Raw genomic sequence first — 20,066 nt, forward strand, 5'->3', positions numbered from 1 at the left:
GTTCTGTGTGGGACGGGGGGGTCTGTGTGGGGGGGAGGGGGGGTTCTGTGTAGGGTGGGGGGGGGGGGAGCCTGTGTGGGGTGGGGGGGGGGGTTCTGTGTGGGACGGGGGGGTCTGTGCGGAGGGGTGGGGGAGCCTGTGTGGGGTGGGGTCTGTGTGGGGTGGGGGGGGTTCTGTGTGGGACGGGGGGGTCTGTGTTGGGGCTGGAAGGCGATGGCGGTGCTGAGGCAGGGGCACAGCCGTTCTCTATTGGACAATCCAGCCGGCCCTGACCTCACGATCCCACTGTGATTGGCTGATCGCTCCGCCAATTAGAATCACCGGCGGCACCGCCTCCTGATTGGCGGACGGACAGGATGACGCGGAGTTGCCCTGCAGCGATTGGTCAGCCTGGGGCGCTGTCTCCGATCTGATTGGTCAGTTTGGAGGGGCTGCTCCGTTCTGATTGGTGGCTGGGTCCGGGTGGCGGTTGCTCTGCGGCCTGGGGATAAAGGCGCCGCGGCGGCGGCTGTGGAGGAGCGAGAGGCCGGGGGGACAGAAGCGGGGGGTCGCATGGCGGAGGCGCGGCCAGCGAGCCTTCCGCGGCGGAAGCGGATCCTGTGCAGGTGAGAGGGAGGCGGGGAGAGAGAGAGAGAGAGAGAGATACCTCACCCCCCCCCCCCCCCCCTCGCCCGGAGAGAGAGAGATTAGTAAAACTCCACAACATCCACCGGCCCCGGGGACGTGACCGTTAAAGCGCGCGCCAGGCTCCTCGCTCCCGGGAGACGGGGGGCGCGCTTCCGGGGGGAGCGGGGGTCTGTGTTGTGATTGGGGGGGTCGGGGGAGGGTCTGTGTTGTGATGGGGGGGGTCGGGGGAGGGTCTGTGTTGTGATGGGGGGGGTCGGGGGAGGGTCTGTGTTGTGATAGGGGGAGGGGGGAGCGGGGGTCTGTGTTGTGATTGGGGGGAGGGGAGGGGGGAGCGGGGGTCTGTGTTGTGATGGGGGGGAGGGGGGAGCGGGGGTCTGTGTTGTGATTGGGGGAGGGGGGAGCGGGGGTCTGTGTTGTGATGGAGGGGGGAGCGGGGGTCTGTGTTGTGATTGGGGAGGGGAGGGGGAGCGGGGGTCTGTGTTGTGATGGAGGGGGGAGTGGGGGTCTGTGTTGTGATGGGGGGGAGGGGGGAGTGGGGGTCTGTGTTGTGATGGGGGGAGCGGGGGGTCTGTTGTGATGGGGGGGAGCGGGGGGTCTGTGTTGTGATGGGGGGGAGCGGGGGGTCTGTGTTGTGATGGGGGGAGCGGGGGGTCTGTTGTGATGGGGGGGAGCGGGGGGTCTGTGTTGTGATGGGGGGGAGCGGGGGTCTGTGTTGTGATTGGGGGGGAGGCGGGGGTCTGTGTTGTGATTGGGGGGGAGGCGGGGGTCTGTGTTGTGATTGGGGGGAGCGGGGGTCTGTGTTGTGATGGGGGGGGAGCGGGGGTCTGTGTTGTGATGGGGGGGAGCGGGGGTCTCTGTTGTGATTGGGGGGGAGGGGAGCGGGGGTCTCTGTTGTGATGGGGGGAGAGCGAGGGTCTCTGTTGTGATGGGGGGAGAGCGAGGGTCTCTGTTGTGATGGAGGGGGGAGCGGGGGTCTGTGTTGTGATTGGGGGGGAGGGGAGCGGGGGTCTGTGTTGTGATGGGGGGAGAGCGAGGGTCTCTGTTGTGATGGAGGGGGGAGCGGGGGTCTGTGTTGTGATGGAGGGGGGAGCGGGGGTCTGTGTTGTGATGGGGGGGGAGCGGGGGTCTGTGTTGTGATGGGGGGGAGCGGGGGTCTGTGTTGTGATTGGGGGGGAGGGGAGCGGGGGTCTGTGTTGTGATGGGGGGAGAGCGAGGGTCTCTGTTGTGATGGAGGGGGGAGCGGGGGTCTGTGTTGTGATGGAGGGGGTAGCGGGGGTCTGTGTTGTGATGGAGGGGGGAGCGGGGGTCTGTGTTGTGATGGGGGGGAGGGGGGAGTGGGGGTCTGTGTTGTGATGGGGGGAGCGGGGGTCTGTTGTGATGGGGGGGAGCGGGGGGTCTGTGTTGTGATGGGGGGGAGCGGGGGTCTGTGTTGTGATGGGGGGGAGCGGGGGTCTGTTGTGATGGGGGGGGAGCGGGGGTCTGTGTTGTGATGGGGGGGAGCGGGGGTCTGTGTTGTGATTGGGGGGGAGGGGAGCGGGGGTCTGTGTTGTGATTGGGGGGGAGGGGGAGGGGAGCGGGGGTCTGTGTTGTGATTGGGGGGGAGGGGAGCGGGGGTCTGTGTTGTGATGGGGGGGAGTGGGGGTCTGTGTTGTGATGGGGGGAGCGGGGGTCTGTGTTGTGATGGGGGGGGGGGTGAGGGTCTGTGTTGTGATGGGGGGGGGGGGCGGGGGTCTGTGTTGTGATTGGGGGGGGGGGTCTGTGTTGTGATGGGGGGGGTGAGGGTCTGTGTTGTGATGGGGGGGGTGAGGGTCTGTGTTGTGATGGGGGGGGTGGCGGGGGTCTGTGTTGTGTTCTTGCTCCTGTGCTGGGGGCAGTGGCTGGTTTCTCAGTGTGATTCCACACCCTGCTGTTGTGGAATCCCCATATGTTTCTCTCCTGTCCAGCTGACCATTTGTGTCTCCGTTTTGGTTTTACTTTGTCCCGCTGTGTTTTGTCCCCTCCACATTGTTAACCAGTTTACAATGCAGTCTCGCGGCTTTAAACCATCTTCACCCCGAGGGCAGGCTCAGAATAACTTCTAGTGCTTTCTCTCAATGTTTTTATACCTGGTGGTTTACACTGCTGGGAAAACTGGATGAAGCTGATGTAGACAAGCACCTTTTGTGGCCAGAGCAATCACCCGACCCTGCCATTTGAATGCTAGGTTATTGCCATGAAATGTTATTTGAAGTGTTAATGTTTAATCCAGGAGGGTGATATTTGCAATTGTTAACGTTGTTTAAAAATAGTTGACATTGAAAGTATCTGGCAATGCCTAATCCAACCTGGCAGAGGTGTGGGTTCGGTGGATTGGCTGTGCTAAATTGCCATTTAGTATCTGGGGATTAGTAGAGTAAATACGTGGGGTGCAGGGAGAGGGCCTGGGTAGGATTGTTGTTGCTGCAGACTTGATGGGCCGAATGGCCTCCTATGATGTGGAGATGCCGGTGTTGGACTGGGGTAAATACAGTAAGAGTTTTAACAATACCAGGTTAAAGTCCAACAGGTTTATTTGGTAGCAAATGCCATTAGCTTTCGGAGCGCTGCTACCAAATAAACCTGTTGGACTTTAACCTGGTGTTGTTAAAACTCTTACTCCTTCTATGATTCATTGAATATTTCCCAAAAATTGCTGATCTGAAGTAGTACAATTGCCCTGAAATAGAAACGACAGAATCTGAAAGGATGCATGAAAGATTCCTGGACCCACATACACGCTAGAGAATAAACCACAATCTGGTATTGATACTAGTTGTTGCAATGTACAGCTTGTCACTGAAATGGATATACCATATTAATCATTTGTGTGGCAGTAGAATGCCTTTTGGCTTAATGGTAGCGTCCTGTTAGTGGAAAATACCAGTCCTGTTACCACTGCATAGTAGCAGTGTGAACCAGCTAGCTTCAATGGACTTACCTTGCATTAAGTTGATCTTTCTCCACACCCTAGCTATGACTGTAACACCACATTCTGCACTCTCTCCTTTCCTTCTCTATGAACGGTATGCTTTGTCTGTAAAGTACGCAAGAAACAATACTTTTCACTGTATGATACATGTGACAATAATAAATCAAATTAAAAGCCATCTGTTGCTCACAATTTGAGATACTTCGCCCTTGCAGGATAATTTGAGATGACTGGGCATTTTTCAGGTTTGTACAATAAACTGCCCATTATCTTCAAGGATAGAAGGGATTTGGGGATCAAGAATAGCTAATACGTATTTCTACTTGGATGCAAGGTTAGTGAATTTCATCTTGCAGCAGAAGTAACCTCCGATCCCGGTTAGAGGTTTCCCTGCAAGTCAGAGTATCACAGACGGCAGTTCAGTCTTGTTAACAGAGCAGGCTGTTTTGGCGTGTGAGCTATCGCAGCTGGATGCTGGAGTGAGATGGTCTCTAGTTGAAAAGCTGCATTCTGCAGCCATTGAAAAGGTTGTTGGAGATTTATCCTACTGTGGATTGGAAGAGGCTTCATTGCTACTTGGATAACTGCGGAAGTGTCTGGACATGGTCACTCGAAGTTGCTATTCTGTCAAATGGGTATGGGAACCTGCTGGGGGCGACTTTTAAGTGTTTTGCTATGAGTACTGAAATTCTGTGAAGAGTGCAATGGATGATGCATTCAAAAGTAATGTGTAGTCAGTAGTGCTTTTAGTCATTTGTTACAGTAACAATTTTAAAATGTGAAATTGTGCTGTCGTTCTTTCAGCTAGAATTGAAGCAGTCTTTAGTGGAGATTGCAACAAAACGTTTCATACTTTTTGGGAGCTTTGGCATTGTTTTGATTGCTGCTACAATAACTCAGGCTATTTCCATAACAGGTACAAATTTTGGATATAACATATGTATTTCACTCTTGAGACTTGGCTTAATGGGTATGCCCGGCTATGAGAACCCTGGAGTACGTGCTGTTATCTGGTCTGTATCATCTTAAGAAAATCCACAGCAAGTGGAGGCCATTCAGTCTCAATCTGAACTGGTTTTCATCCACAATCGGCACGGGCTTGGAGGGCCGAAGGGTTGGTTCCTGTGCTGTACTTTTTATTTATCTGTAATAGCTCTCCCTCTTCTGTTTGTGTACTATCTTGTTGGGATCTTGGGCTTGTAGCTGCTAACTCGAGGGAATCTCAGTATTGATTTGTTTGTTTTCCAGAAACTTCGTCTGTGGCGTTTGCAAATGGGGACATAGCTGCTATTACTCACATGATCTTTCTATGCTGAAGTCGTCCCAGATCTGTAAACACTATTTAAATGGATTTTGCTTCTATGGAAACCGTTGCAGGTTGGTAGTTATGATGTGGAGATGCCGGTGTTGGACTGGGGTAAACACAGTAAGAAGTTTAACAACACCAGGTTAAAGTCCAAATAAACCTGTTGGACTTTAACCTGGTGTTGTTAAACTTCTTACTGTGGTTGGTAGTTGGGCAGTTGTGGGAATTTGTAATATTTCAAATGGTTCTTTTTGGACTTAGCATGTTAAAATTTGAATTTCTATTTCTATAATACCTTGATACTTCAAACTGGAGGGATAGCATCCCGTCCTCCGAATAGGCACTTTACAGAGAAGTGTAGGAAATGGGGGCAGGAGTAGACATTTTGTCCTTCAAGCCTGCTCCGCCATTCAACATGATCATGGCTGATCCTCAGCGCCATACTCCCAGGCTCTCCTCTTACCCCTTGATGCCTTTAAATATGTTCAATGACTTGTACTGCCCTATTTCCCAAGAGTAGGTCATGTTTTGCCCTTTCCTGAGTAGGACCCTCCACATACTGCCTGAAGAAACTTTCCTGAACACACTTAACAAATTCCACCCATCTAAGCCCTTAACAATGGCAGTCCCGGTCTATGTTAGGAAAATTAAAATCCCCTATTACTCCACAGAATCCCCCCTGACTATTGAGTCTCCTATCACTACGGTCCTGTTTACTGTTACCTTTTCCTGCTGTGCCTCAGAGCCAGTCGTAGTGCCTGATCTGGCTGCTGCTGATCTGGTTCACCCGAACCCTTTGTACGTCAACATTTCCCAATCTATCACATTTACTCAGGTTATACTGCACCTGCCAATATTTGTCCACTCAACTTGTCTAAATCACTTTGAAGCATTTTAACATCCTCTTCACCACTTGCATTCCTGCCAAATTTTATGTCGTCAGCAAACTTGGAAATATTAACTTTGACTCCCTCATTCAAATCATTATATATTGTGAATAGCTGGGGCCCAAACACTGATTCCTGCAGAACCTCATTTGTCACCGCTTATCACTTTGGAAAAAGTCCCATTCATTCCTACTGTCTTCTGTCAGCTGACCAATTCTCAATCCGTGCCAATATGTTGCCCCAATCTCATCTCGTATGCTTTAATTTTGATATGGAGATGCTGGTGTTGTACTGGGGTAGGCACAATAAGACATCTCTCAACACCAGGTTAAAGTCCAGCAGGTTTATTTGGTATCATGAGCTTTAACCTGGTGTTGTGAGACGTCTTGCTATGCTTTAATTTTGCATACTAATCTCTTGTGTGGGACTTAATCAAAATACACCACATCCACTGGTTCACTGTTATCTATTCTACTAGTTATGTCCTCAAAAAATCTCCAGCAGGTTTGTAAAATATGATTTCACTTTTAAATCTGTGTTGACTTTGTTTATTCCCGTCGATATATTTTCTAAGTGTCCTGTTATCATGTTCCTACTGCTGATGTTGGGCCAACCGGTCTGTGATTCCATGTTTTCTTCCTCCCCTCCTTTTAAAATAGCGGGGTTAAATTTGCCACCACACACACACACACACACACACACCCCTCCCCTGCTCCAAAATCTACAGAATTTTGTAAGATTACACCCAATACTTCATGGCTACCTCGTTAGTATCCTAAGTTGGAGACTCAGACCCTGAGGGTTTATCAGCTTTCAGTCCCAATTTCTCTAGCACTTTTCTAGTAATATAATTTCCTTCGATTCCTCCTTCTCACTAGACCCTTGGTGTCTTTGAACTTCTGGGAAGTAATTTGTGCCTTCCTCTGTGAAGATAGAACTAAAGTGGCTGTTTAATTGGTCTGTCATTTCCTTGCTCTATTATAAGTTCTCCCAATCCTGACTGAGTTCAAAAACTCAGTTTGCAGGTGCAGCAGGTAATCAAGAAGGCAAATGGAATGTTGGCCTTTATCGTGAGAGGGATGGAGTATAAAAGCAGGGAGGTCATGCTGCAACTGTACAGGGTACTGGTGAGACCGCACCTGGAGTAGTGTGTACAGTTTTGGTCCCCTTATTTAAGAACGGATATATTAGCTTTGGAGGGGGTACAGAGAAGGTTCACCAGGTTGATTCCGGAGATGAGGAGAGATTGAGTAGACTGGGCCTGTACTCATTGGAGTTTAGAAGGTTGAGGGGAGATCTTATAGAGACATATAAGATAATGAAGGGGCTAGACAGGGTAGAAGCAGCGAGGTTATTTCCACTTACAATGGAAACAAGAACTAGGGGGCATAGCCTCAAAATACGGGGGAGTCAATTTAGAACAGAGTTGAGGAGGAACTTCTTCTCCCAGAGGGGAGTGAATCTTTGGAATTCTCTGCCCAATGAAGCAGTAGAGGCTACCTCGTTAAATTAACTGTGTTTAAGTCACAGATTTTTAACCATTAAGGGTTATGGGGAGCGGGCGGGTAAGTGGAACTGACCCCACTATCAGATCATCCATGATCTTATTGAATGGCGGAGCAGGCTTGAGGGGCTAGATGGCCTACTCCTGCTCCTATTTCTTATGTTTTTACATGCTGTTGTGGGGTAACCCGAGGTGACCAGTACTGTCAGAAACTCGGACAATATAAGACTCACAAAGCCAATGTCTCCCTCTTAAAGGCATAACTTTATTTCAACCAGTGGCTGCCAGGAGATCATCAAAGGGTTAAGTAGCCCTGGCATAGAGCAGCAAAACCTCCCTGAATCTAACAATATAATCAAAAAACAGATCAGTTCTAAATTTTTCCTATCAATCATTCCTGCCGTGCAATAACTTTAAATCAATCATCAAGATGCATAAATCAACAATAATACCTGTCAAATACTCTGGCCAATTGTATTCTGCTCCACAACATAATGGTATTTTATTAGTCCGTGAAATTCGGAAGCTGACTTCTATCTTGGCTGAGCCGCTCACCCTTGTTGCCTAGAAACCTAAGACACTCAGTCGAGAGTTCAAATTAACGTTCTCACCAGTTCCCTTAAAGTTCACTGTCTAACCAGATAAACTCGTGACACCACATCTGGGCACCAGTCCATCTCATCTGGACAGTGAATAAGCCCTATTCATCAAACATGATTAAGTGTTCTAACGGTTCTCCTATCTGAAACTTTAAATGGTAAAGCTTGCATGTTTTCAAGGTTCAAATATTTTCTTGAAATATGGCTTCGCCCTAATGACTTTTACCATGATGCTTGTAAAATGCTTTTTGACCAAAGTGAACAATATTCCTTAAAATCAATAATGTATTTAAAATATTAGCATTTATGTTTTACAATCATAATCACTTATTTGAATCAATCACTGCATCTCCATGTGTAAATTTCTTCTTGTTAGATTATTTTAACTGAATACTGCTAGTTCTGTTAGTGCCTTAATGTGTACTCATTTAAAAAAAAAATCTCATTAACCTTATTACCCCATTTCAATGCTTATAAGAACATAAGAAATAGGAGCAGGAGTAGGCCATCTAGCCCCTCGAGCCTGCCCCGCCATTCAATAAGATCATGGCTGATCTGACGTGGATCAGTACCACTTACCCGCCTGATCCCCATAACCCTTAATTCCCTTACCGATCAGGAATCCATCCATCCGCGCTTTAAACATATTCAGCGAGGTAGCCTCCACCACCTCAGTGGGCAGAGAATTCCAGAGATTCACCACCCTCTGGGAGAAGAAGTTCCTCCTCAACTCTGTCTTAAACCGACCCCCCTTTATTTTGAGGCTGTGTCCTCTAGTTTTAACTTCCTTACTAAGTGGAAAGAATCTCTCCGCCTCCACCCTATCCAGCCCCCGCATTATCTTAGAACATAGAACATAGAAAGCCACAGCACAAACAGGCCCTTCGGCCCACAAGTTGCGCCGATCACATCCCCACCTCTAGGCCTATCTATAGCCCTCAATCCCATTAAATCCCATGTACTCATCCAGGAGTCTCTTAAAAGACCCCAACGAGTTTGCCTCCACCACCACCGACGTCAGCCGATTCCACTCACCCACCACCCTCTGAGTGAAAAACTTACCCCTGACATCTCCTCTGTATCTACCCCCCAGCACCTTAAACCTGTGTCCTCTCGTAGCAACCATTTCAGCCCTTGGAAATAGCCTCTGAGAGTCTACCCTATCCAGACCTCTCAACATCTTGTAAACCTCTATCAGGTCACCTCTCATCCTTCGTCTCTCCAGGGAGAAGAGACCAAGCTCCCTCAACCTATCCTCATAAGGCATGCCCCCCAATCCAGGCAACATCCTTGTAAATCTCCTCTGCACCCTTTCAATGGCTTCAACATCTTTCCTGTAATGAGGTGACCAGAACTGCGCGCAGTACTCCAAGTGGGGTCTAACCAGGGTCCTATAAAGCTGCAGCATTATCTCCCGACTCCTAAACTCAATCCCTCGATCTTATAAGTCTCCATAAGATCCCCCCTCATCCTTCTAAACTCCAACGAGTAGTTGGAGTTTAGAAGCTTTTACAGTCTGCTTTTGTGTTACTTGCAAGTTCACTCTCTCTCTATCTTTTTTCTTAATCCCTCGGTGCTTCTTTACTGAATTCTGAACTGCTTCCAATCCTCAGCCTTTTTCGAGCAACTTTGTACGGCTACTCTTTGGATCCAATACTATCCTTAATTTATTTCATTAGCCCTTGTTGGGCCTCGTATTGTGTTTTTGTGCCAGAAAGGAATGTATAACTGTTCCAATGAATGATCTATCTTCGCCACTTCCTGTTTCATACCTTCGTACCTTCACTTATTTAGATTTAGGACCTTGGTTTCAGATTGGACTTCCAGTGCAGCACAGTGGTTAGCACTGCTGCCAGGGACCCAGTTCAATTCTGGCCTCTTGTCTGTGTGGAGTTTACATATTCTCCTTGTGTCAGTGTGGCTTTCCTCCAGATGCTCTGGTTTCCTGCTGCAGTCCAAAGTTGTGCAGGTTGGGTTAATTGATGAATTGGCCCTTAGTGTCAAGAGGATTAGCAGAGTAAATACTTGGGGTTACAGAGATAGGGCCTGGGTAGGATTGTTGTCGGTAGAGGCTTGATGGGCCAAATGGCCTCCTTCTGCACTGTAGGGATTCTATGATTCAATACTTTCTATCCTTTTGGGTTCAGCATCTCCAGACTGTGAACTTTCTCCTCCATCTTGACTTGATCTTTTTTTTTGTTCCGTTGCAACCGCATCCCACCCCTATCTCCACAGGGCCATCTGTCACTTGATCTTAAACTTTGCAATTACAGAACATTGATCTTTGTCCTGTTAACGTGTTCTGCTGTCTTGCCTTTATGCCGTTATCAGCACTTTTAGTCTTCGACACTTCCTTTGTCTTGTATCCTAAACATCTATTTCTAATCTCTGAGCTCACACCTATCCAAGACTTTCTACTTTCCCCCACTAGCTCCATCCCACCTTGCACAGTAAACAAAATCTATCGCGTTTCTCCCTCTTCAGCTCTGAAGAGTCATAAGGACTCGAAACATTAACTGTTTTTCTCTCCACAGATGCTGCCAGACTTCCTCCCATTTAGCATTCGGACATCCCTCTGTTGTCTTTAAAGAGAATGTTGTGGGTGTTTATAAATCAAACTTTAGTAATCTTTCTTGGTGCTTGTCTTTCCTGGGAACCAAGTTGAAATTCAACCAGCTGTAGTCTGTTTCCGATCATTTCAAATTAACAGCTACATATAACCGTCCATAATTTTGGTATCTCACTTGCTTTGGGGTGGCAGTTCATTGGCAGTGACATATGGTGTTCAGAGGCTGGATCTGATCAGGTAGCATGGTGGCATGAATTATTGAGGGAAGCCTAAAACTTTCCAACATGAAATTATTCCCCTTTTAATTGATATGTAGTACTTTGAGTTCCTGGGGTGTTTAGTATATAATAGTTGGTTAGACTGGTTCTTTGTCATTTTCCTAACAATCTTGGACTTGAAAACTAAAGGTTGTTTTTGTATGAGGTGGTATTAAAATACATTAATTAAACATCTCGTACTAGGTACCAACATGTCCAACCCACTGCGGCATGGCTTGCTGGAATCAGACGTGGTTCCGAACCTGCCCTTCAGCTGAGGGCTGGAGAATCATCCCAGAGTTACCAAGATGTGGAATCTAGCGACCCTACCGGAAGAAACTGCCCTCGAAATAGGCGTAGCTCTGCTCCTGCTATTCCCCAAGTTCCAAGAAGATTTGCCCAGCATTCCCATGTTGAAGGATGTACTGTCCACTCAACTGCTGTAGAGAACACTCGGGGCTGGCGTGGTTTTGAAACCTCTGTCTCAAGTTTCACTCACTCGGGTAGGAATACTGAGCTTTTTGGAACACAGCTGGAGGAGGACGTTGAAGAGGATAAGGAGAATGAAACGCCCAAAAGCTCAAACCAATGGGTCCTTGCTGGAGAGTTTAAACCTCAACAATTTCAAGAGCATGGTAGGTAATAGTGGCCTTGCAAAAGGGGGTGAATTATGAATTTATTGGAAGTTGCATTTCTCATACATTATGCTACAGTTTGAATAATTTGATTTAAATATAGGAAATTCTTTCTTGTTTGTTGATGCTCAGTTGGGGTGTCACAGTGGTTAGCACTGCTGCCTCACAGTGCCATGGACCCAGGTTCAATTCCAGCCTCAGGTCACTGTCTATGTGGAGTTTGCACCTTCTCCCCGTGCCTGTGTGGGTTTCCTCCGGGTGCTTAGGTTTCCTCCCACAGTCCAAAGATGTGTGGGTTAGGTTGATTGACCATGCTAAATTGCCCCTTAGTGTCCTGGGATTGACAGGGTAATATGTGGGGTTACGGGAATAGGGCCTGGGTGAGATTGTGGTCGGTACAGACTTGATGAGCCGAATGGCCGCCTCCTGCACTGTAGGGATTCTATGATGCAGTGGGGAGAAAGTAGGAGAGAGAAATTTTCTTTAGCTGAAAGGAGAGGTCTCTTCATATTGCTAAGTTATTTTGCTGACCATTTTTGTGAGATGTGATTAAAAAATAAAAACTGCTATTAAGTATGGTGCAGAGAATCTTTGCAAGTCTTGGCAGGAGTTAAGTTTAGTAGCTGCTGACTTGTCAGAGGATAAATTGAAAACTGGCTAAATTCATACTTGCCTTCAAGGATGTGACAAGCTTGACTTTTTGAGCATGTAATTCCAAGAGGCTATTATAAAATCCTATGATGCAGTGTACGTGGCCTTCAGAAAACTAACCAAGTCTCAATGTTGCAAAATTTAAAGCAGTGGGTATTCTGGCTAAAAATTAATTTAAAGTTTGCAAGAGAACATTGTGTTAACTGGAGTGTGGTGTCTCTGTGTACCACTGCATGGAGTGGACTGCTGGGGATCTACATTGGAAGCCTCCTTTTAATAAGATAATGTTGAATTGAAAAGAGGCTGGTATTTATATAATGTTTTCACAACCACTGGACATCTCAGAAGCACTTTGCAGACAATGCAGCTATTGACTATAAAGTGTAGTCGTCCGTTGTAAGAAATGTGACAGGTAACTTGAGCCGATCAAGCTTCTACAAACCAGATAATCACAAAAACACAGAATAGGGAATAACTTCCATGCTTTTGATCTAAACCTGTAAATTACATGACACCATGGTGACTGACATCTCTTGCCAGTACCATAAGTTTCTAAGTGTTCAATCCCTGACTCTGCTGTGGAGTGATCATTGCACAAAATGCCTGTTGTCCCTTACACTGGCGAATGTATGAGTGATCCTGAATTGGAGTCCCAGATACAGTAGCTATGCAACAGGCTATAATAAAACGGCTTAATGTGTTCAAGGCTGTCCATAGCAGTTATTTGGATATCTGAGTAAGTGGATATTATAGGTGTCTGTTTTATATCGGCTTCTGTATTGGTATTTGTGTATATTGGTATTTGAATTCCCAGCAGGTGATCAGTATAAGCATCTGATTTTTTTTTCTCCTTCATTTCCCACTTCTAGCTTGTATGCTTTGGAAAATTGGAATTTGCCCCTCAAGGTGTCTAAAGTGAATCATCTTTAACTCAGTCTAAATTTGGTATGACTGATTTGCAACACAGCCGCAGGACATAGTGAGATATAATCTATTCTAGCATCCTGTAACTGGCAAAGATATTGCATTAACACTACATTTACCCACAGTTTTGTTAACATGATCACTAGACATAATTCAAATTTAAGCTACAACATTTATTCAAAATATAAAGGAATGAGACTTGTAGATATGTATTAATTAACAGTTAAGGTTGTCATAAATGCACCCAGTATTCCACAGTCAATCTTGGTTGTTTTCCAGGGTTACAACATTAATTGCCATTGACTATTATTAAAATTCCAATAGTCTGAACTTATAACTGCAGCCTTTAGTGGGTGCAGTTGCAGGCTAACCAGGTTTTAACTGTATTCAGTCAAAATGGGGTTAAATTTCCATAAAGGTTATTCACAATTAGTAAATTGAAGATTGTCACGGTCAGAAGATAACCACAAAGGCTGCTGGATTGTCCAAAAACCCAACTAGTTCACTAATGCCTGCTGCAGAAGGAAATCTGATACTGCCATCCAGTTAGTTCTGTGTCTGACCCCAGTTCCACTATGGTTGATCTGAGTGGCCTCTGGCCACATGAGGGTGGGAAATAAATAGTGTGTAAACCCAGAACAAAATTGGAGTTTAGATATTATAGTCTAAACCAAAGCTGAGATGCTCTACCTGGGATTGAAGGTCTTTGCTTGTAATATTCATATCTGCCAGACTACCTATTAATTAATTAGTCTAACCCGCAACCATGGAGCTTCACTTGGCATCATTTTAATTGGAAAGTTATGATGAAACTAACATTGGACTGTTTTCTTAGTGTTCAAATATTAACCTTTTGTACCAGACTTCCAGCAGTATCTCCGATGGACTGTCTTCTAAAATAACTAATTTCTATGATTGACTTGGATTTGAAAGTGTGCAAGTTGATCAGTTATTTTATAGATGATACTAAATTAAGCACAATTGTCAGAAAGATTTGCAAGCATATAGATCTGTGGTAATGATGAGGAGGGGAAAGTTTTTTTTTGTGTTGAATAATACATGATGTGCCTTTGTTGTTTCTCCGTTGCTCAGCAGTGACTTAGAATTGCAGCACAGTACTGACCCTTGTACCCACACACCCTGGATGAAATCTGGATGACCATGTTTACACACGGGACCTCTTGTATTCCTCTAGCTAAAGATCATACTGATAAATTTGCTGTTAATTGGGCAAATGCAGCTGGGTGGCCAAGGGTCATACTGTTGTTCTCTGCCTTGTGGCAAGATGTGGATAAAATCTGACCTGTTACAGATGGGCATTGATAATGTGGTCTTAAAAATAATACTTGAATCATGTTGGAAGAAACGCCTCTTGTTTGGGGCTATTCACAATTGGAGAACCGTTAATCACTTCCCAAAGAAGAGGAGTGGAAATTTTCTGTTTTTAAAAGTCAGAATGTTCAACATTATGGTTTAAACAAAGCTGCCTGTTTTCCGTTATTTGTCAGAATTACTATTGGAGAATTCAATCTTTGAAAACAAAATCTTGTGCATTCCTTGATATTTTTCCAATGATTTATCAGAGGAAGTATGAACTTCCTCCATCTGTCTTGAGCTTGCATGTACATGATTTAGTCTCCAAGCTGAAATATTTATGGTGTCCTTCTGTTGCACATACTGTAAAATTAATCGGGGTATTTGTGTGGAATTGTTTGCGTATTTCAGATTGTGCGTCAACCTCTCAGGCAGCAGGTCCTTTTCATCATATGCCCAGTTATGCCAACAGCAAACCTCAAACTGAGAAGCCAAAGAATCTGCCTTCAAGTCAATCTGCCACACAGGTATGCATTAATCCACTTGCTTTTATCAATTTATTTGCTTGCCTGTCATTGCAATGCCCCCCCCCCCCCCCATCTAAGTAAATACCTTTGAATATTTCAGATAGTAAAATTTTTGATAAAGGGAAATATTGGAGCATTAAAAGTACAATTTAAATCCAGTTTCCTGATTTTAATATGAAGGCAAAGGGGGCAATTTATCATGGTCAATCCACCTACTGTGGGAGGAAACCGACGCAGACATGGGGAGAATGTGCAAACTCCACAAAGTTGACCAAGGCTGGAATTGAACCTGGGTCTCTGGCGCTGTGAGGCTGCAGTGCTAACCACTGTGCTACCATGTTGCCCTTGGTTATTCAAGAGCTGCTGAGCCATGACTTGTGCTGTGATTTTAATGCAGGACAGGGTGAGGAGACGGATCTCAGCCTCCTCATTGGAATTGGCATCAAATCCTTCACTGTTGATGGTGTCCTGAACCATATTCTAGCCAACTGAGTTAACCAGCCCCCATAGGGACATTTCCTTTTTCTTTTAAAACATTTTTTTCTTTTCTAATATAGCTTGGTGCAGCACATCTTACTCTAATTTCTTCCTGTCAGAAAAGCGAGGGAAACTTAAATCTCTCCCATGGGTTTTTGGACTGTTGTTTTTTTTTTCTCTTTTTGGGGTGGTTTCTTTGCTTGGGTGCAAGTAAAATTAGCTTGTGTTTGTGGATGCTATTGATTAATTGCTGAGCAACTTTGACACTACGGCTGTGATGCAAAGGACTGAGGATAAGGAATTTGAATCCAGATGAGAGAGCACTGATTTACTAAACATCTCTCCCGTGTAAATTTTAGGGGAAGCTGACTAAAGACCCGGCCTTCGAAATGAGTAAAGATGTAATTTGTGGAATTTGCATGGAGAAAGTGTACGAGAAAACACCAGCGAGAGATCGTTGCTTTGCAATTCTTCCCGAGTGCAACCATGCTTTTTGTGTGACCTGTATCAAGAAGTGGCGAGAAAGCAAAGGCTTTACCAATAATATAATAAAGTAAGTGCGTGTCACCAAATTAAACAACTCTGGTATTTGAGCCATTACTAATCTCACTATTCCAACTTTCTTATTGACTGTTGCAATGCGTGATGAATATATATTAGCCCAATTCAGCAAGTGAGACATTCCCGATCCAAGCTGACCAGACAGGCTCACCACTTCCTGTCTTGGGCTTGATGGGCTTGATCCACATGATCCAAGCTGATTGGAGCAGGCATTGCACCTTCTCCAAGGCTTGATCTCATTTGCATCTTAGCCAAAAGGCTGAGATGCCGCTTAAAAAGATTGCTTCAAATGAAGCCTCGGGTAACCTCATGACTTCAACCAAGTGCAGGATGCCAAAACTACACTTGATCTTAGCCGAAAGGCCGAGATATTCTAAGGTTTCCCCAGTAGCTTAAGTAGTTGTACTGATACAATTGTCAGTTTGCTGCCTTGGTTTCACATTTTAGTAGAATTAACTTCTGTTTGGGAAGTGAGCTTGGTGCCATGCCAACTTTCCATTAACCTGGGAACACGTGGAGGCCAGTTAGTTCCTTGACTTCTGCCATTTAATGAGATCATAGCCTTTTTTTTGCCATCTAATCGGATGCCTGGCTTTGGCTTGTACCTTTTGGTTAACAAAGGTCGGTGGCTGAGCTGTATTTTAAATTAACAATTGATCTAGCACCAATTGCTATTCGTGGAAGAGCATTCCAAACTATTACCGTCCATTCCTGAGATCCAGAGTTGTGCGCCTTTGGAATTCTCCCTCAGGAGGTGGTGGAATCGGGTCATTTTAGAACATAGAAAAACTACAGCACAAAACAGGCCCTTCGACCCCACAAGTTGTGCCGAACATATCCTTACCTTTTGGGCCTACCTATAACCCTCCATCCTATTAAGTCCCATGTACTCATCCAGGAGTCTCTTAAAAGACCCTATTGAGTTTGCCTCCACCACCACTGACGGCAGCCGATTCCACTCGCCCACCACCCCCTGTGTTAAAATCTTCCCCCTAACATTTCCCCTGTACATACCCCCAGCACCCTAAACCTGTGTCCTCTCGTAGCAGCCATTTCCACCCTGGGAAAAAGCCTCAGAGTCCGCCTTATCTATGCCTCTCAACATCTTGTATACCGTATATATCTTATATCGATTCCCGGCTTGGGTCACTGTCTGTGTGAAGTTTGCACATTCTCCTCGTGTCTGCGTGGGTTTCCTCCCACAGTCCAAACATGTGCGGGTTAGGTTGATTGGCCATGCTAAAATTGCCCCTTAGTGTCTCGATGTGTAGGTTAGAGGGATTAGTGGGTAAATATGTAGGGATATGAGGGTAGGGCCTGGATGGGATTGTGGTCGGTGCAGACTCGATGGGCTGAATGGCCTCCTTCAGCACTGTAGGGTTTCTATGATTCTATACCTCTATTAGGTCTCCTCTCATCCTATGTCTCTCCAAGGAGAAAAGACAAGAAAAATACATTTTTAAGATGCGGATCGATGGTTTCTTGTTAGGCAATGGAATCAAAGGTTTTCGGGGTTAAATGAGAATGCGGAATTCGAAACCATGATCTTATTGAATGGCAGAGCAGGCTTGAGGGGCCGAATGGCCTACTTCTCCTAGTTTGTATGTTCATTGTGTTTGGGAGTGTTTCTGATTTTACTCTCCTTTAGTCTGGTTCTAATTTTTAGACTGCATCTCTAGCCCTAGACTCCCCAGTTAGCTGAAATAGTTGCTGTACCTATCCGTTCCCATTTAATTTCCTAAATTTCAATCACATTACCCCTTAACCTCTGATTTGCAGGGGATGCAACTGGAGTTGATGTAATCTTGTAATTTAAGCTTTAAATCTGCCTGCCCCCTCTTAAGGCCAACATGAGAACTGCGCTCCCTTTGATGTTCATGCCTTTAGAATGGATATAAAGACCAGCATTCTAATTAGCATTTTTCTATCTCCATTATGGTATTTTAATCTATCTACCTGCACTTTCCCTGTTTTCTGGTTTTTCACCATTTAGAACATTTGAACTCTATATTTTGAATAAAGAGGCATGGCTGGCTAGATTGGGGCCTTCTGTATGTTGGGCAACCTTCCATTTAGAAAGTATCTCTTAGGTCTGAAGTGGCTGACTTCATATTTGCTTAGATTTAAATCCTTTTGCTCATTTTTAACATTGTCCAAGTCATTACTAAATTGCTGTGTTTGCTCACATCTCATGTAGATGCAATGCCTGTGTTAATCACTTTCGGTGATGGCCCGGGCAGCTGCCTGTGTGATAGATGACACAGACCAACCTCACCCAGCTCATTGTCACTGGTGAGGATGCCCTACCTGAGCCACCAGCCATGGTCCAGTAGTAACTATTAGCTCATTCCTGTCCTTCTGAAAATTTGAGATCCAAATTCTGAATTGTCTGGGTGCTGTTCCAAATCTTCTGGGTACCCAGCTAACATATATGCCGTTTGAGAACTTTATTGGGAACTGGGAACCAAACCTCAAATCTTTAAATGTGGGAAGAAATTTCTATTCTAATGTCAATCCAGCTTGGGATCAGTTTCAGAATTAAAACTACCCTGTTCTCGTGTATGGACTTCTATTCAGAATGCACGTCCTGCATGTTTATCCACACATATTCTTTATCTTGGATGACACCATGTTTTAGGTCAGATACACATTGGTCAGTGGGTTTATATCAGATCTCCGGTTCTTCAGCAGAAGATAATAGGGAGAGAGAACAGTTGAACAGGTGGTTACAGGAATGGTGCAGGAGGGAAGGATTCAGATACCTGGATAATTGGGGCTCATTCTGGGGTAGGTGGGATCTCTACAAACGGGATGGTCTTCACCTGGACCAGACGGTTACCAATATTCTGGGGGGGAAATTTGCGAATGCTCTTCGGGAGGGTTTAAACTGATTCGGCAGGGGAATGGGAACCTGAATTGTTGCTCCAGTGTACAGGAGGATGTGAGTGGTGAGGTCATGGATAAGGTTTCAAGGTTGCAGGAGTGTACCGGCAGGCAGGAAGGTGTTTTGAAGTGTGTCTACTTCAACGCCAGGAGCATCCGGAATAAGGTGGGTGAACTTGCAGCATGGGTTGGTACCTGGGACTTCGATGTTGTGGCCATTTCGGAGACATGGATAGAGCAGGGACAGGAATGGTTGTTGCAGGTTCCGGGGTTTAGATGTTTCAGTAAAATTAGGGAAGGTGGTAAAAGAGGGGGAGGTGTGGCATTGTTAGTCAAGGACAGTATTACGGTGGCAGAAAGGACGTTTGATGAGGACTCGTCTACTGAGGTAGTATGGGCTGAGGTTAGAAACAGGAAAGGAGAGGTCACCCTGTTGCGAATTTTCTATAGGTCTCCGAAAAGTTCCAGAGATGTAGAGGAAAGGATTGCAAAGATGACTCTGGATAGGAGCGACAGGGTAGTTGTTATGGGGGACTTTAACTTTACAAATATTGACTGGAAATGCTATAGTTCGAGTACTTTAGATGGATCAGTTTTTGTCCAATGTGCAGGAGGGTTTCCTGACACAGTATGTAGATAGGCCAACAAGAGGCGAGGTCACATTGGATTTGGTACTGGGTAATGAACCAGGCCAGGTGTTAGATTTGGAGGTAGGTGAGCACTTTGGTGATAGTGACCACAATTCGGTTATGTTTACTTTAGCGATGGAAAGGGATAGGTATATACCGCAGGGCAAGTGTTATAGCTGGGGGAAAGGAAATTATGATGCAATTAGGCGAGATTTAGGATGCACAGGATGGGGAAGAAATCTGCAGGGGATGGGCACAATTGAAATGTGGAGCTTGTTCAAGGAACAGCTACTGCGTGTCCTTGATAAGTATGTACCTGTCAGGCAGGGAGGAAGTGGTCGAGCGAGGGAACCGTGGTTTACGAAAGAAGTTGAATCTCTTGTGAAGGAGACTTATGTAAAGATGAGACATGAAGGCTCAGTTAGGGCGCTTGAGAGTTACAAGTTAGCCAGGAAGGACCTAAAGAGAGAACTAAGAGGAGCCAGGAGGGGACATGAGAAGTCTTTGGCAGCTAGGATCAAGGAAAACCCTAAAGCTTTCTATAGGTATGTCAGGAATAAAAGAATGACTCGGGTAAGATTAGGGCCAATCAAGGACAGTAGTGGGAAGTTGTGTGTGGAGTCCGAAGAGATAGGAGAGGCACTAAATGAATATTTTTCGTCAGTATTCACACAGGAAAAAGACAATGTTGTCGAAATACAGACTATTAGACTAGACGGAATTGAGGTTCATAAGGAAGAGGTGTTAGCAATTCTGGAAAGTGTGAAAA

At 45.6% G+C, this 20,066-nt stretch overlaps 1 protein-coding gene across 1 annotated transcript in view; it reads left to right on the forward strand.

Moving 5' to 3' along the window:
• The first annotated feature begins 444 nt into the window (after positions 1–444).
• The window catches only part of LOC144479195 (putative E3 ubiquitin-protein ligase makorin-1), a 29,357-nt gene continuing 9,735 nt past the window's right edge, over positions 445–20,066 (forward strand). Inside the window, exons 1-5 of the mRNA XM_078197838.1 lie at positions 445–605; positions 4,823–4,951; positions 10,901–11,331; positions 14,632–14,747; positions 15,584–15,777. Coding sequence (XP_078053964.1) covers positions 553–605; positions 4,823–4,951; positions 10,901–11,331; positions 14,632–14,747; positions 15,584–15,777 — 923 coding nt within the window. The 5' untranslated portion in view covers positions 445–552. The remainder of the gene's footprint in view (positions 606–4,822; positions 4,952–10,900; positions 11,332–14,631; positions 14,748–15,583; positions 15,778–20,066) is intronic.

Source organism: Mustelus asterias, chromosome 25 (genome assembly GCF_964213995.1).
Source record: "Mustelus asterias chromosome 25, sMusAst1.hap1.1, whole genome shotgun sequence".
Taxonomy (NCBI): Eukaryota; Metazoa; Chordata; class Chondrichthyes; order Carcharhiniformes; family Triakidae; genus Mustelus; species Mustelus asterias.